This window comes from Crocuta crocuta, unplaced genomic scaffold (assembly GCF_008692635.1).
Source record: "Crocuta crocuta isolate KB4526 unplaced genomic scaffold, BGI_CrCroc_1.0 scaffold755, whole genome shotgun sequence".
Taxonomy (NCBI): Eukaryota; Metazoa; Chordata; class Mammalia; order Carnivora; family Hyaenidae; genus Crocuta; species Crocuta crocuta.
In genome coordinates, this window is record NW_027531305.1 from 793489 (window position 1) to 810484 (window position 16996).

At 50.7% G+C, this 16996-nt stretch overlaps 1 protein-coding gene across 1 annotated transcript in view; it reads left to right on the forward strand.

Moving 5' to 3' along the window:
- The first annotated feature begins 485 nt into the window (after positions 1-485).
- The window catches only part of CYP4F22 (cytochrome P450 family 4 subfamily F member 22), a 19603-nt gene continuing 3092 nt past the window's right edge, over positions 486-16996 (forward strand). Inside the window, exons 1-8 of the mRNA XM_077771588.1 lie at positions 486-707; positions 3973-4117; positions 9026-9079; positions 9201-9328; positions 9503-9624; positions 12635-12902; positions 14479-14545; positions 14657-14786. Of these exons, the coding sequence (XP_077627714.1) occupies positions 486-707; positions 3973-4117; positions 9026-9079; positions 9201-9328; positions 9503-9624; positions 12635-12902; positions 14479-14545; positions 14657-14786 (1136 nt within the window). The remainder of the gene's footprint in view (positions 708-3972; positions 4118-9025; positions 9080-9200; positions 9329-9502; positions 9625-12634; positions 12903-14478; positions 14546-14656; positions 14787-16996) is intronic.

Consider the following 16996-nt stretch of genomic DNA (forward strand, 5'->3'; position numbering starts at 1 on the left):
CTAGCAATATTCATCAGGCATTGGTTAAGAGCTGTTTTCAATGGGGCGCCTGGGTGGCTTAAGCGTCCGACTTTCGCTTAGGTCATGATCCCACGGTTCGTGGGTTCGAGCCCCGCGTCGGGCTCTGTGCTGACTGCCAGCTCAGAGCCTGNGCTGTTTTCAAGGCGCAAGTGTATGTGTTTTAATTTTCCAACACTCTGGCCAGCCAGGCATGGGCAGAGGAGTCAGGAAGGATGCCCTGCAGAGTGAAGGCTGAGGGCGTGTGCACAGGGCACTGGTGCATCCATCTGGCCGGCTCACCGAAGGTCACTGCTGGGGGAAGTTTGGAGGGTATTTTTGGTGTCTGGGACTCATGTGGATGGAGCACCTCCGGTGTGCCTGGTACACTATGCTTGACTCCACAGGCCATCGTGTGTGTGGCACACACATGGCCAGAGTGGCTGGTTCCTACCCGCACTGAGCCCCGTCGCGTGTGTTCCCCCAGGATGCTGCCCGTCACAGAACACCTGCTGTGCTTCCTGGGACTGGAGAAGACCGCGTTCCGCTTGTACGCCGGGTCTGCGCTCCTCCTCTCCCTGCTCTTCTTCCTCTTCCGCCTGCTGATCCAGTTCCTGAGGTTCTGCTGGCGCTTCTACGTCATGTGCCGCCGGCTGCGCTGCTTCCCCCAGCCACCCCGGCGCAACTGGCTGCTGGGCCACCTGGGCATGGTGTGTGCAGCTGGGCAGCCGGGCTGGGCAGGGGCCAGGTGTTCAGTAAGGAGGATGGTCCTGATGGCTTCTTCATTCCACTAAGAATCAGGTTGGAGCCATGAACAGACCCACTGTACAGGATATAAGTGTGATTGAGGCTCAGAGAGGGCAAGCCGTTTACCCAAGATCACACAGCTGGGATGAGGCAGAGCTGAGTCCGAAGTGTCCTCTATAATTTCAGCCTATTGCTGTAGCAACAGTCACCAGTGTTCGTGAAAGTCGTCAGGTTCTGTGATTCCAGGGTGGGGTGAGGGGTACCCCTGTGGATTTTGCTCCACCCCACCCCCCAGTGTGGTTGCACCCTCTTTTTCATTCTCTTGCCTTGCCTTTCATTTCTTTTTTGTTGTTTTTTTTTTTTTTGTTTTTTATTTTTTTTTTTTTTATNCTTTAAGGTCCTCCTAATCCTCCTATACGTGCAAACATATGGTATCTGTCCTTCTCTGCCTGACTTATTTTGCTCAGCATAACACCCTCAAGTTCCAACCATGTTGCTACACGTGGTGAAATCATTTCATTTTTAAAAAACATTTATTCATTTTTTTATTTTGTTTTTGGTTTTTATTATTTATTTTTGAGAGAGAGATAGAGACAGTGTGAGCAGGGGAGGGTCAGAGAGAGAGGGAGACATAGAATCTGAAGACAGGCTCCAGGCTCTGAGCTAGTTGTCAGCACAGAGCCTGATGCAGGGCTCGAACCCACAAACCATGAGATCATGACCTGAGCCAAAGTTGGACACTTTAACCGACTGAGCCACCCAGGTGCCCCAAAACATTTATTCATTTTTGAAAGGCAGAGAGAGAGGGAGACACAGAATCCGAAGCAGGCTCCAGGCTCTGAGCTGTCAGCACAGAGCCTGATGTGGGGCTCCAATTCACGAACTGCGAGATCATGACCTGAGCCAAAGTTGAATGCTTAACCGATTGAGCCACCCAGAAATCCCACCTTTCATTTCTTATTTCACATACATGTGCTTAGAATTATATCAGGTACTTTAAAAATAGTAACTCACTCAGTCCTCTTTACAATCCTAGGCTGTAGGTCCCACCATGATCCCCATTCTGCTCCTGAGATACTATGGCACAGAGAAGTTAAGTAACTGGCCCTAGGTCACACAGCTTGTAGGCGGCAGAGTTGGGGCTCAAGACTAGGCCATTGGCCCAGATTGCCTGCTCCTAGGTCTGTACCCTTTGCCACCTCTTGTTTCTGGCTGAGAAAACCCGCGCTCTTCTTTTTTTTTTTTTAATAGTTTATTGTCAAATTAGTTTCCACAAAACCCGCGCTCTTCTAAAAGAGCTTCAGGGGTGGGAAGAAAGCCAGACTTCTGAGGGCACTGCGGCTTTTGGGATCTTAGAGCCCAGTCCCTAACGGCCTACTGCACTCGCCTGGGCCCCCTTCTAACCCTAAATGAAACTGAGGGATGGTTTTGGAGACCTTCCTGGTTTAGGCCTCATGCTGAGTGCAGACATGGACTTTGGAGAGGCCGTTCACGGGCAGTGGTCACCAGAGTGACCTTGATGTCCGTTTTGACCCTCTCCTGCCACGCGGCCTTGAGCAAACGACTTCACCTGCCTGTGCCTTGGTTTCCCCATCCGCAGTGTGGGGATTATGATGGGTCCTGATAACCTCGTGAGATGTGCTGACAATTCCTGAAGTCCTGTCTGTGGCGCTTGGCACTGACCCTGCCACGCGGTGGTGGGTGTGCTCAACTCCCGAGTCCTGCAGAGACCGGAAGTGTCGAGTGATTCCAGAAATAGCTATTTTGTTTTATTTACGTTTATTTATTTACTTTGGGAGAGAGAATGTGAGTGGGGCGGGGGAGGGGCAGAGAGAGAGAGTTAGAGAGAAGGAATCCCAGGCAGGCTCCTCACTGTCAGCGTGGAGCCCGAGGCAGGGCTGGAACTCACGAAGTGTGAGACCATGAGCTGAGCTGAAATCAAGAGTCAGACGCTTATCCGCCTGAGGCACGCAGGTGCCCCTAGAAATATTTCAGACGCTACTTGCAGTGAGTGTCTCAGAGGAAGGAAGCAGGAGATTCGTTTCTGCTAAGAGCTCCAAGAATATTTTACGTGGCTTTAGGAATGGCTCCCCTGACACCACACTCACCAGGTTTTACCTGTTTGTGCCCAAGTCTCCCTCCTCCCGTTCACCCCCCACCCTGCTCAGGCCTCATTGTCTTCGGCTGGACCTTGGTCCAGCTTCCTCCTTGGGCTCCTGTCTCCAGTCTGTCCCCGTCCTGGCCTCCGGGAGGATTCTCGAAACCACCCATGTCCCCCCTCTGATCACACACCCTCCATGACTCCCCACTGCCGTCTGGAGAAAGTCTCAGCTCCTCGGCTAGTGCCCAAGTCCCTTTAGACTCTGACTCCCGCCCTACTCGCTCTAGTCTAGGCTCTGACTTCTCACCTCCATGGTCCTTGCTGGGACTGTGCCCTCTGCCCCAAATATCCTTGTCACTTAGATGAACTCCTACTCATTCTTCATGGCCCGTACCCAATGCTCTTATTCCAAGAGCCACCTGGCTTTCATGGTGGTCCTGAAGGTAGTGGGCAGGCCCTGGTGCCCAGAGTCAACCGGGTCGATGTGGACAATGTTGACCCTGTAGGCCCAGCCTGCCTCCCGGGGCCATGAGTTTGGGAGGCGCCTCTGGGGAAGCCCAAACCAGGACAATCACTTACTCACCTGTACCTTCAGACAAGTCGTTGGACTTTTCCAAGCAAAGTAAAATGGGGAAAATAGTAGCAATTGTCGCATAGAATTCTTGGGTAGGTTGAAGGTATTAACTATATGAACAGTGTCCACAGCAGCACCTAACACTGTAAGCACATGCAAGTGTTAAAGATAACAATGCTAGTGGTGTTTTATTACTAACCTAGCAAGTACTCGACAAATGCTGATCATTAGTATCAGGTGTACGGTTATTGTTTTTATTTCTGGAACACCGGCCATGTGTCAGGCCCCTGTGCTGGGGGGGAGGGGGTGTCTTTCAGTTTGTTATTTCATAAGTTTTCTCAGCTGGCCTCAGACAGAGGGTTGATTCTTCCCCACTCCCCAGATGAGGGAATGGAGATGCGGCAAGGTGCAGCCATCTTGCCGATCATATGTGCGCAATCAGACAGCTCTTCCGGGCTTGTTCTTGAGGATGGGCGGTGGAAGGAGGGAAAGGCTATAGGGGAAACTGGGGGCTGGGTTCCTCCTCACTGTCCTTCCCTCCCACCCCCTGCAGTATCTTCCAAACGAGACGGGCCTCCAAGATGAGAAGAAGGTGCTGGACAACATGCACCATGTGATCCTGGTGTGGATTGGCCCTGTTCTGCCACTGTTGGTTCTGGTGCACCCTGACTACATCAAGCCCGTGGTGGGTGCCTCAGGTAGGTGGGCTGGGCCTTTGAGTGATGGCTAAACCCTCAACTCCCAGAAATCACCTGGGCTTCTGGGCATGTAGGCTGTTTGGGGGAAGGGCCATTTGAATAGGGATTTGAAGGATGAATAGGAGTTCACCAAAGCAGCCATGGTAATACTAAAAGATAGTGGGGACAGCACGGGAAGAGGTGTGACAGTGTCCAGGAGTCGTAGGAACTTTGAGAGGATGTCTACCCACCTAGAAGACAGAGTCAAACACGTTCGAATAGGTAATTGTTTGCCCAAGATCTTGTTTAGTGGCTGCTGCTTAATTCTAAGCCACGGCAGTCCCATCGTCTGAGTTCTGATGTTCCCGCTGTGGCCATCCCAGCCTGCAGCCTGTACTCTTCACCTGGGCTGACCCCGACTGGCGGAAAAGGAGACTTAGAAGGACTGCTTCTCCCTTCTGAATCCACACCAATCCCAAGGTGTAGGACTCCTGGGTGTGCCTGGCAAGTTGTTGCTCAACCTTAAACACCCAGATCCAGGGAAACTCCTCCTCCAGGAAGACTTCCTTGACCCTCCAGACAGATCATGGTTTTCTCCTCTGAGCTTTTCCCTTCTCCGTCCTAACCTTCTAGGGCTGACTGAGTGTGTCTGCGTCCAGCTCTGTCTTCCCCATAGGAGCCTGGATCTTCAGGGTGGCCTTGCACGTATCTGGGCACCTCCAGAGGCATCAGGGACATTTGAGAGAGGAGGGAGGAATGAGGGAGGTCCAGGAATTTTAGGACCTCCAGCCCTAGCCTGCGCCTCTGCAAAGAGAGGCTGAGACCTCTCTTTGACTAGAAACCACCTTCAAGGCTGCCACGTCAGAGCCGTGAAAGAGGAAGTGGCTGCCATCCCCACGTTTCATTCCCCATGATTGCATTTGTTAGTGGGATGCCCATCCCCACTGCACAAAGCGGGAGCGGGGACCCGGGGAAAGGGGACTCCTCGAAGGGATGGGCTTCAAGTTGTCGAAAGAGCCCTGGGCCGGGACTTGGGTGCTCTGGGCTCAAATCCAGGCTGCAGCCATACTTGCTGCGTGACCCAGAAATTCATGTCGGCTCTCAGGGCCTCAGTTTCTGATCTGTAAAATGGGGTGGTGGTGAAGACTCACTATGATGTGGGTAGGTGCTCACGAGGGTTTCTTCTCTCCTGCCTTTCTCACATCCTGTTTTTCTTTCTTTCCACCTCTTCCTTCTCCCCTTTCCTCATCTTCAGAGACTCAGATTCCCGAGGACCATCGTACATGGTTGTGAGACCCCAAATAGAGTAGGGAGTAGAGCCCCCAGCATGGCCTCCGTGCATAGTAGATGCCCAGGCCTCTCCTTCTCCCCTCCCTCAGGACAGGCAGGGTATCCAGGGCCTCCTCTGCTGGGGGAGTGGGAGCGGGGAGGGGGCGCGGGGGGGGGGCGCTGTGAGTCAGGACTGACGGTCTGGCCCCAAGCTGTGGATCCCATCCCCCACCGAGGCCTCCTCGGGGCCCACACCTGGGGATCCTGCTACCCTGGGGCTAAACCCACACAGCCCGTGGGCCCTGAGAAAGGCACAGCTCCCCCTGGAAACTCTGTTTCTTCATCTTCTATTGGGCAGTTGGGCTGGAGAGCGTTAATGGGAGAAAGCAGGGGGAAACGCGTTATAGAGAATGAAGTGTGACATATAGGCATATCATTATAGCTTGTCTTTATACATTTATTTTTTATTGAGATGAAGTGCACATAGCATGTAATTAACCATTTTAAAATGTACAGTTTGAAACCGAAAGGCATTTAGCGTGTTCACAATGTTGCGCAGCCCTCTGCTCTCTCTAGTTCAAATTTTTTTCACGGCTCCATTAAACAGCCTGTACCCACTAAGTAATTACTTCCCATTCCCCCCACCACCCCCATCTCCTGGGACATGCCACTCTATTTTCTATCTCTGTGGCTTTGCGATTCTGGATATAGCACAGTGAAGGAATGATACAAAATGTGGCCTTTTGCCCTGATTTCTTTCACTTGGCATGTTTTCGAGGTTTGTCCACATTGTAGCAATTATCAGCACCCAATTTTTCTTAAGGCTGAGTAATAGTCTATTGTGTGGTTGTATGGATATACCACAATTTGTTTATCTGCTCATCCGTTGACAGACATTTGGGTCCTTCCTACCTTTATGCTGTTAGCAATGATGCTATGAATATGCCTGTATGCGTTTCGGTGTGGATGTATATTTCCATTTCTCTTGGGTAGATACTGAGGAGTAGAAATGCAGGGCCATATGGGAATTCTACATTTAACTTCTTAAGGAGGCACCAAACAGCTTTCCACGGCGGCTGTGCGTTTATTTTTCACTAGTGGGGGCTTGCTGTGAACTGTGGGTGCAGGTAATCATCTCCTGAGTTCTTGACACCAATGACCAATAATTATAATCATGGTTATAAAAATAGCCTGCGGTTGGTTAATTATTCATTTATGTGTACAAATATTTAATGAGCACCTGCCGTGTGCCGGGAGCATATTAGCTCATTGAGTTTTTGTAGGGATGCCACGAGACAGACAGGATTGTTCTATTTCTCCTCGGGCAGATGAAAAAAATGGAGGGTCTGCATGGTTAACATGCCCTCAAGTTTACACACCGAGTTAGTGGTGGAGCTGGGATTCAAACCAAGATCTGGCCCTCCCAGCGGCCAAGCTCTTAAACACAGGGATATGTAGCTTCCTGCTGAGCACTGGGTGGGGCCTTTTCTTATATGACCTCCTCCAGGGTAAACCATCCCCTTTTTACCGAAAGGGACACCAAGGGGAAAGGCAGCCTGGACACAGACTCTCCTGGAATCTAGTGGTCAAAGTTGGAGTGGTGTAGGGATCTGAGGATGGGAGAGCAAAGGTTTAGTCTGGGGTAGGGGCGGGGGATTGGAGAAGACTTCATGGAGGAGGTGTCAATGAAGCTGGGCCTTGAAGGACATGTAGGAGTTTGCCATATGAGAAGACTCAGGTGGAAGGTTCTACCAGGGCAAAGGTGCAGATGTGCGAAAGTGCCAGCGGAATGCAGGTGACTCGGGGGGTCTGGAGTGAAGGTGATGTGTGGGGATGAGTCGGCAATGAGACAGGAGATGGACTCAGAGCACCTGTGCGCAAAGCAAATGAGCCTGTGTTTTAGCTTGGGGGTGTTAGGGAATGGTGCTTGAGCTGGGCAACCGTTGAATGCGTCTGTGTATCGGAAAGACCTCAAGGGGCCTAGGCTGGAGTCCAGATCTCAGAGAGGAAAGATCTCAGTGACTAGATAGACTTCCACCTTCCTCTCCAATGTTACCTCCTCCCGGAAGCCCGGAAGGCTGTCTAGCAGCCCTTTCTCTGTGCCTCCCTTTGCTTCTGGCACACTTTCTACCTCCTCGATATTTGCATGGCGTGCCTCCACTTTCCTCTCTCACCCCACCTGGATCTCGTCCCGGCAGGGTGTGCAGCTGAGCCCTCTCCGATCCCCAGCACTGCCCAGCCTGGGTTGGGTACATGAATGGACAGATGACTGTGTGCACAATTGGCCAGTTCCTGGGTAGTCTGTGTGTAGGTGGATGAGTCACATCTCAGGTAAAAGTGACATCACTTGAGTTTCAGGTACTTCTTTCCTGAGCCCCTGCCCATTCGGTCCCAAATCTGTTCAGCCCATAGAAAGGGAATTCACTCACTCACCCATCCATCCATCCATCCATCCATCCATCCATCCATCCATCCATCCATCCATTTTTGCATTCTTTCATCCTTTGGCTGGTTCATTCCATACAAAAATTTTTTAGCACTGATATATCAGTGTTCAACATGGTCTGTTCCCTCCAGGGACTTGTGTCTGGATGGATCCAATCTGGAGGGATTGGTGGGGGAGGGATGGCATCCAAGCAGAGACTCGAAGGATGAAGGAAGGGTGTTTGAGGCAGAGAGGGCATGTGGGCGAAAGAACAGAGAGAGAATGTGGCTTTTTCAAGGAGATGAGAAAATTCTGTGATGTTCGAACATTGAGTATGTAGGGAATGGAGGATAGAGATGTTCTTTTTTTTTTTTTATAATAGTTTTTGCCTTTAAGGAGCTTAAAAAAATTTTTTGGTTAACATTTTTTTATTATTGAGAAACAGAGAGAGACAGAGCATGAGCATGGCAGAGGTAGAGAGCAGGGGTAGACACAGAATCTGAAGCAGGCTCCAAGCTCTGAGCTGTCAGCACAGAGGCCAATGCGGGGCTTGAACCCACGAGTGGTGAGATCACAACCTAAGCCAAAGTCGGACACTCAACTGACTGAGCCACCCAGGCACCCTGAGGATAACAGAGATGTTTTGAGGGAAGTCTGGGCTGGGGTAGATCATGCAGGGCTTTGAAAATGGGCCAAACGGCTGGTGCTTGTGGCTAATGGGTGTGAGCAGGAAGGGACATGGTCAGATCTAGCGACTGATAGGACTTCCTGGGACCGGAGTGCAGGGAGGAGACTGCCCTGGAGCCTGAGAGCACAGGAGGTGGAATTCAGATGGCCTGAAAAGAGGGGGTGATTAGGGTGAAGCGGGTCATTCTGGATGGGGAGCACAGCCCAGACAAAGTAGGAACTACGGCCAATATGCGAGGCTATTTTTGTGTATGTTGAAGGGTGAGATAGGAGAGGCACACAGAGACAAGACGGGTGGGGCCTTCAGTGCGAACCTGAGCTTGAACTTGTTTTGCCAGGGTGATAGGGAGCCATGGGAGGTATCTGAGCAGGGGAGGCACATGTTCAGATCACCATCTTATAAGGGTCTTTCTGGGGCAGGTGTGGAGAACAGACTGGACAGGTAAGGGGGAGACCAGACCTCAGAGAGGAGGCCCAAGGAGGTTATAAGCAGAAGTCAAGGGTCAGAACTCTCTTCTGAGTTATCATCACCTCTTCTCTCTCCACAGCTGCCATAGCCCCCAAGGATGACCTTTTCTATGGTTTCCTGAAACCATGGCTGGGTGAGTGTGGGGCTGCATGAGCTGGGGCTGGGGCTTCAGGGAAGAGGGGGAGGGGTGTGGGGTTCCTTGTAGTGATTCAGACTAATAGGAGAGGTTCCTAATGTCAGTCTCCTGGGCCCAGGAGATGGGCTGCTGCTCAGCAAAGGTGACAAGTGGAGCCGGCATCGCCGCCTGCTGACACCCGCCTTTCACTTCGACATCCTGAAGCCCTACATGAAGGTCTTCAACCAGTGCACTGACATCATGCACGTGAGTCGCAAAGTCTCTTGGGAAGAGGGTGTCCTGAAGCCAGGTGATGTCAGGAAGCTTCACCTCCTTTACCCATAAAATGGGCTTGCGACGAGCAGGCAGCTGGGGCGTCATTGTCAGCCTGGCTCGAAGCCGGCCGTCTCTGCATCAATCTGCCACCTATCTCTCTTCCAGGCTAAATGGCGGTGCCTGGCGGAGGGACCAGTGGTCTCCCTTGACATGTTTGAGCATGTCAGCCTCATGACCCTGGACAGCCTTCAGAAATGTGTCTTCAGCTACAACAGCAACTGCCAGGAGTGAGTGTGGCCTTCCTGGGGCGGGGGAGTGATAGAGCCAGCTGCCCCAGGGCAGGGTGGGGGGAGAAGAAAGGAAGTTCTCAGGTGTGCTCGACATCCCTGGGCTGTTGCTACTCTGCCACTGACAGGCTATGTGTTTCTGAAAACTGCACTTCTCTGGGTCTTATCCAAAAAACGGAATTCCAGTTCCTTCCCCATAGTCGCCTTGTGAGTATTAAGTGAGGTAATGTCAGGTGGTGGTTTGGTGTAGAGTAGGTGCTTAGTAAATACTAGTTTCCCTCATTCCTCCACGAGGAATAGTTTGGCCTTTTGGAAACTGTCTCCTCAGGCTATAAGCCTCAGTTTCCTTTTTTGTAAAAGAAGGATGACAATTCTCGACCCTCTGAGACACGCTTTAAGAATAGAATGATGTGGGCGCCTGGATGGTTCAGTCAGTTAAGCATCTGACTTTGGCTCAGGTTATGATCTCGTGGTTCACGGGCTTGAGTCCCTTGTCAGGCTCTGCTGACAGCTCAGAGCCTGGAGCCTGCTTGGGATTCTCTCTCTGCCCCTCCCCCACTCATGCTCTGTCGCTCTGTCTGTCTCTCNTGTTCAGTAAATATTTGTTCAATGAATGAATGAAATAACCATTGTCCTGGTTCATCCATCTATCCGTCCATCCATCCATCCATCCATCCATTCATTCATTCATCAGATATTTGTTGTGAACCTACTATGGGCCTGATACTATGCTAGCTCCTGAGAATATGGTAGTGAGCAATAGACTAAGTCCCAGTTCCTTGGAATTTATAGTCTAAGTGGGGATATAAGGAATAAGATACATCATAACTGGTAAGTTTGTAGCACATAGTAGGTTCTCAATGATAAGCTGCTGACTTTGTTACTCTGGGCTTTGTAGGATTATATTTCAGTTGGGTAAGGTGACAATGGCTTTAGTGATTAATTAGTTAATGAATTAAGTAATCAGTCCAGAAATATTTATTACAGGCCTACTATGTGCCACTCCTGGACTAAGCACTGTGAATATAATGGTCAACAAAATAGACGAAGTCTTGCTCCTCTGGAATTTACCTGTTGGTGGGAAGAAAAGCAGTAACCATGACCAAATAAGTAAACAAGAAAATGACAGACTGTGACATGGGTGTGGAAACAACAAGCATACTTAAGGACCAAGGACAGCCCCTTGCACACCTGTCCCAGTGATTTCATTTTGTTCTTTTGTTAAAAATTTTTAATCTTTATTTTTGAAAGAGAGAGAGCGAAAGAGAGAGAGAAATCATGAGTAAGGGAGAGGCAGAGAGAGGGACACACAGAACTGGAAGCAGGCTCCAGGCTTTGAGCTGTCACATAGAGCCTGACATGGGGCTTGAACTCACGAACTGTGAGATCATAACCTGAGCTGCAGTCGGACACTTAACCAACTGAGCCACCCAAGTGCCCCTCATTTTTTTTCCCATTTTTTAAAATGTTTATTTATTTATTCTGAGAGAGAGAGAGCATGAGTGTGAGTGGGGGAGGGGCAGAGAGAGAGAGAGACAGAGGATCCCAAGCAGGCTCCATGCTGTTAACACAGAGCCCAATGTGGGGCTTGGTCCCATGAACTGTGAGATCATGACCTGAGCTATAATCGAGAGTCGGATGCTCAACCAACTGAGCCACCCAGGCACCCCCCCTCTTTAAAAATTTTTTTAGGGGCGCCTGGGTGGCTTAGTCGGTTAAGCGTCCGACTTTCGCTTAGGTCATGATCTCACGGTTCATGGGTTCGAGCCCCGCGTCGGGCTCTGTGCTGACTGCCAGCTCAGAGCCTGGAGCCTGTTTCAGAGTCTGTGACTCCCTCTCTCTCTGACCCTCCCCTGCTCACGCTGTCTCTCTCTCTCTCCTAGAAATAAATAAAAAAAAAATTTTTTTTTAAGTTTATTTATTTTGAGAGAGAGAGAAGGGCATACAGCATTTTATATTCCTACCAGTAGTATGTGAGGGCTTCAGTTTCTCCACACCCTTACCAACACTTATTATTATCTGTCTTTTTGATTATAGCCATTCCTAGTTGTGGTGAAACAGTATCTCCCTGTGATTTCGATTTGCATTTCCATAGTGGCTCATGCTGTTGAGCATCTTTTCATGTGTTTCTTGGCCATTTGTATATTTTCTTTGGAGAAATGCCTATGCATATGTTTTGCCCATTTTTAAATTGGATTATTTGTCTACCAGTGCATTTTAAGAGTTCTTTATATTATTTATTTTATTTTATTTTTTGATAGAGATAGTGAGCCGGGGAGGAGCAGAGGGAGAAGAAGAGAGAGAATCTTAAGCAGGCTACATCCTCAGTGCAAAACCTGACGTGGGGCTCCATCCCATGATCCTGGGATCATGACCTGAGCCAAAATCAAGACTCAGACTCTCAACTGACTGAGCCATCCAGGTGCCCCAGGAGTTCTTTATATATTTTAGATGCAAATTTGTGATCAGATATATGAGTTCTCTTACTCTAAAGCCATTTAGTCTTTGGGAAGTCCTCATCCCCCTCTGGGCCGGTGTTAAAGTGTACCTGGGTTTTGGTTTTATTCAGATACGATGAGGCCAACAGGTCAAGAGATGACCGTTCTTACAGTTCCCAAGCGGAGGGGACGCGCTACACCACTCAGGTCCACACGCCAAGGCCACAGTGTCAGTCAGGAGAGAGGATGGCCAAAGTCTTTTTTTGTGGTTTCCTTGGGAAGGAGCAGGATGGCAGTTCTGCAGACCTAGCACTGACTCGTTTGAATAACTACAGGGGGCTCTGGAGGGCAGGGGCTGTCCCTAGTTGTCCAGTGATTAAGGCCTGGAGATAGTGGCCCAGCCTGGTAAGTTTCAGCGTGCGGGCTCTGGACTGTCTGGTGGGCACATGAAAGGTGTACTGTTGGGTGAGTTGTTGGCACTCGCTAGGAACTGGCTAGCTCTGGGAGGGGCCAGGGTCACCTCCCCGCGGGGAGAACACTCTGGTGCTCACGGCCCTTCCTCTCCCCGGCAGGAAGATGAGCGATTACATCTCGGCCATCATCGAGCTGAGCGCCCTCGTGGTCCGGCGCCAGTACCGCCTGCACCACCACATCAATTTCATCTACTACCTCACGGCAGACGGGCGGCGCTTCCGGCAGGCCTGTGACACCGTGCACCGCTTTACCATGGAGGTCATCCAGGAGCGGCGGCGGGCACTACGCCAGCAGGGGGCTGAGGCCTGGCTTAAGGGCAAACAGGGCAAGACCTTGGACTTCATCGATGTGCTGCTCCTGGCCAAGGTGAGGCTGGGCCCAGGAGGGTGGAGCCCTGCCTAGGACCGGGCCCCGCGTGAGTTGCACCGACTCTGTAAAATGATAAATGTCCCAAATAACACAGATCTAGGAGGCAGGCAGGTGCAGCACATGTAAGACTTACTGCGGCAGTTTTGCTGGGGCTGCTGCGACAAAGTGCTGTAGGCTGGGTGGGCTAAACCTCGGGAATTCATCTTCTCACAGTTCTGGAGGCTAGAGGTCTGAGATCAAGGCACTGACAGGGGTTGGTTTCTTCGAAGGTCTCTCTCCCTGGCTTGTAGATGGCCGCCTTCTTGTGCGCTCACACTGTCTTCCCTCGGCCTGTGTCTTTCTGTAAATGTCTCTTCTTCAAAGGACACCAGTCATATGGGGCTAGGGCCCACCATAATGACCTCATTATCATTTAATTACCTCTCGAAAGGCCCTGTCTCCCAATGGAGTCACATTCTGAGGTCCTGGGTGGTGAGCACTTCACCATATGAATTCTAGAGGGTTGGTGTTGGGGGCCGGGGGGGGAGGCAAGGGACATGATTTTGTCCACCACACTTAAAAAAAAATGAAATCCAAGTCTTTGAAAAAATATGACACTTGCAGAGATTGCTTCTGTTAAATTTTCTTTCTTTCTTTCTTTCTTTCTTTCTTTCTTTCTTTCTTTCTTTCTTTCTTTCTTTCTTTATTCTTTCTTTCTTTCTTTCTTTGAGAGAGAGAAAGGGTGCAAGTGAGTGAGAGGGAGAGAGAAAGAGCAGAGAGAGGAGCAGAGAGAGAGAGAGAGAAAGAAGCCAGGCTCACTGGAAGAGGGGCTCATGTTCACCCAAAGTGGGGCTTGAGCTCCCCCCGATGTGAGACATGAACTCACAAACTGCAAGGTCATGACCTGAACCAAAGCCAGATGCTCAGGGCGCCTGGGTGGCTCCGTCAGTTAAGCGTCTGACTTCGGCTCCGGTCATGATCTCACAGGTTTGTGGGTTGAAGCCCCGCGTCGGGCTCTGTGCTGACAAGCTCAGAGCTTGGATCCTGCTTCGGATTCCGTGTCTCCCTCTCTCTCTCTCTGACCCTCCCCTGCTCACGCTGTCTCTCTCTCTCTCAGAAATAACTAAAACATTAAAAAAAAAAGTAATAGCCCGATGCTTCACGACTGAGCCCAGGAACCCCCTCCACGGTCCCTGAGAGGCACTTAGTTTCTGGACCCGGGTGTCCTGGGTTCCTGCTCTGGTCCTGCTGCCCAGCGGACCCTCCACCTTGGTCACCTGACTCTACCCTCTGAGCCTCAGTTTCCTCATTTACGACACGAGCATCACGAGACCCGATCACAGGTCCGGGTTGGGTGTCCAGCAGGATGCCTGCTGCTCCTGGCTGCTCGAGGAATACAAACTCCCTTCTTGCCTTCACCTCTGGCTCTCCCTCTCACTTTCCATCTTAGACAAGTCATGTGCCTCTATCTGCCTGGAATCCTCCCCCCACCCCCCCACAGCTTGGCTTGAGAGAGGGGGGAGTATCTTGGCCTTAGCCCTGGGACGCGGAGGGGGGATGAAGTGGGCTGAGCATCCTCTCCCGCTCATTCCAGGATGAAGACGGGAAGGAGCTGTCTGATGAAGACATCCGAGCCGAGGCGGACACCTTTATGTTTGAAGGTGAGGATGTTGGGGGGGTGCTGGGGGAGGCGGGGAGGGGCCCTGTTGTCAGAAAATCGCATCTCCGCCGTCCTCAGGCAGCCTCCACGTGAGCTCCTCCTCTGCCTACAGGTCATGACACAACATCCAGTGGGCTGTCATGGGTGCTGTTCAACTTGGCCAAGTATCCAGAGTACCAGGAGAAGTGCCGGGAAGAGATCCAGGAGGTCATGCAAGGCCGGGAGCTGGAGGAGCTGGAGTGGTCAGTTTGGGGGGGGTCGGGGTTGGACTGAGTCTAGAGCTTGCGTATGGGTTTCTTGCTCTGGTCTGCGCCCATTTCTTGCTCTTGCCTGTATATTATTCTTGCTGCTGCAGGGTGCTGTTCAGTTGAGCGGGGTGGCTTCCGAACGGAGGTGTGCGTTAGGTCTGTTCCACACGTCCCCCCTCATTCTCCTTGAACCAACAGCTACCCGGGGCGTGTTCTTCTCAAGGCAGATTCTGGAAGTGCAAAGAGCTACACTTTAAAACCTCTGCTTGCACTGTTAACATTCCATTTTGCTAAAGCAAGTCACAGAGCCAAGCCCAATGTGAATGTGGCAGGACATATATTCCACCCACCTGAGCAGAAGGCACCGCAGAATCACATGCAAAGGGCATGGGGTATAGAATTCAGATGTGTGCCATGTAGAGCTGATTTTTGGGTGACTTAAAGAAAACACAGCATTAAATAGCATCCAATAGAGAGAAAGCTCTTTTCAGTTCAGCGTCAGCCTTTTCTTTATTCATTTTTAAAAGTTTATTTATTTATTTTGGGTGGGGGGAGCCCAAGAGAGGGAGGGGCAGAGAGAAAGAGGAGAGAGAATCCCAAGCAGGCTCCGTGCTGACAGTGCAGGGCTCCAACTCACAAACTGAACTGTGAGATCATGACCTGAGCTGCGGTCAGATGCTTAGGCCGATTGAGCCACCCAGGCCCCCAGAGTCAACCTTTTAGATATTAATGCCAGGGAGATACTCTCTGTTGGGTGCCGTGGTATTCTTCAACTCCTTGCTAACCTACCTTTTTAATGAAGGGAAAAGATGGCCCAGGCTCCGAGGACTGGGCAGAAGATGATGTCTAGCCAGAATTTAATAACTCATCTGTTTTCCCAGTGGTGTTTATGTTATGGGTACTTTTTAAAACTTTTTTTAAAATGTTTTATCCACTTCTGAGAGAGAGAGGCAGCGTGAGCAAGGGAGGGTCGAAGAGAGAGGGAGACACAGAATCCAAAGCAGGCTCCGGGCTCTGAGCCAGCTGTCAGCACAGAGCCCGACGCGGGGCTCAACCCCACGAACCATGAGATCATGACTTAGCCGAAGTTTGGATGCCCAACCGACTGAGACACCCAGGCACCCCTATGTTATGGGTACTTTTATGCCGGGCATGCCGTTTGCCCTTTNGGGGCTCCAACTCACAAACTGAATTGTGAGATCATGACCTGAGCTGCAGTCAGATGCTTAGGCCGATTGAGCCACCCAGGCCCCCAGAGTCAACCTTTTAGATATTAATGTCAGGGAGATACTCTCTGTTGGGTGCCGTGGTATTCTTCAACTCCTTGCTAACCTACCTTTTTAATGAAGGGAAAAGATGGCCCAGGCTCCGAGGACTGGGCAGAAGATGATGTCTAGCCAGAATTTAATAACTCATCTGTTTTCCCAGTGGTGTTTATGTTATGGGTACTTTTTAAAACTTTTTTTAAAATGTTTTATCCACTTCTGAGAGAGAGAGGCAGCGTGAGCAAGGGAGGGTCGAAGAGAGAGGGAGACACAGAATCCAAAGCAGGCTCCGGGCTCTGAGCCAGCTGTCAGCACAGAGCCCGACGCGGGGCTCAACCCCACGAACCATGAGATCATGACTTAGCCGAAGTTTGGATGCCCAACCGACTGAGACACCCAGGCACCCCTATGTTATGGGTACTTTTATGCCGGGCATGCCGTTTGCCCTTTACAGTAGCAATGCAAAGTTTCTTTGAAAGAGAAAGAAAATGATCTAGGTCACAAGGGTTATAATTAATCCAGTTTTGGGCCCTGGAGTCCAATGGAAAGAAGTTAGTAATAACATAAGGAGAGAATGTACAGGTTTTTAAATACTGAAATTGATCCACACAGGCTGGTAAATTGCTGCTGCCGGGGGGGCGGGGGGTGGGGCCCACTGCCTGTTCTGTCACCTCTCCTGGCAATCCTCTGACTGCCACATAATCTATCAGTTTAAGGGTTAATGCTGGGCATGCAGAAGCCTGCTGGTGCTGCTTGGATTGGTTGGGGGTCAGATATTTAGCATGCTGAGGATTAGTGATGTGTGCATGGCATGAGTGCAAACACTGGAAGCTGGGGCAAGTCTGAGATCCTGGACTGGTTTCCTGCATGGTTGCTTCTGAGCGTGTGGTGTGTGTGTGTGTGTGTGTGTGTGTGTGTGTGTGTGTGTGTTTTCTCTCT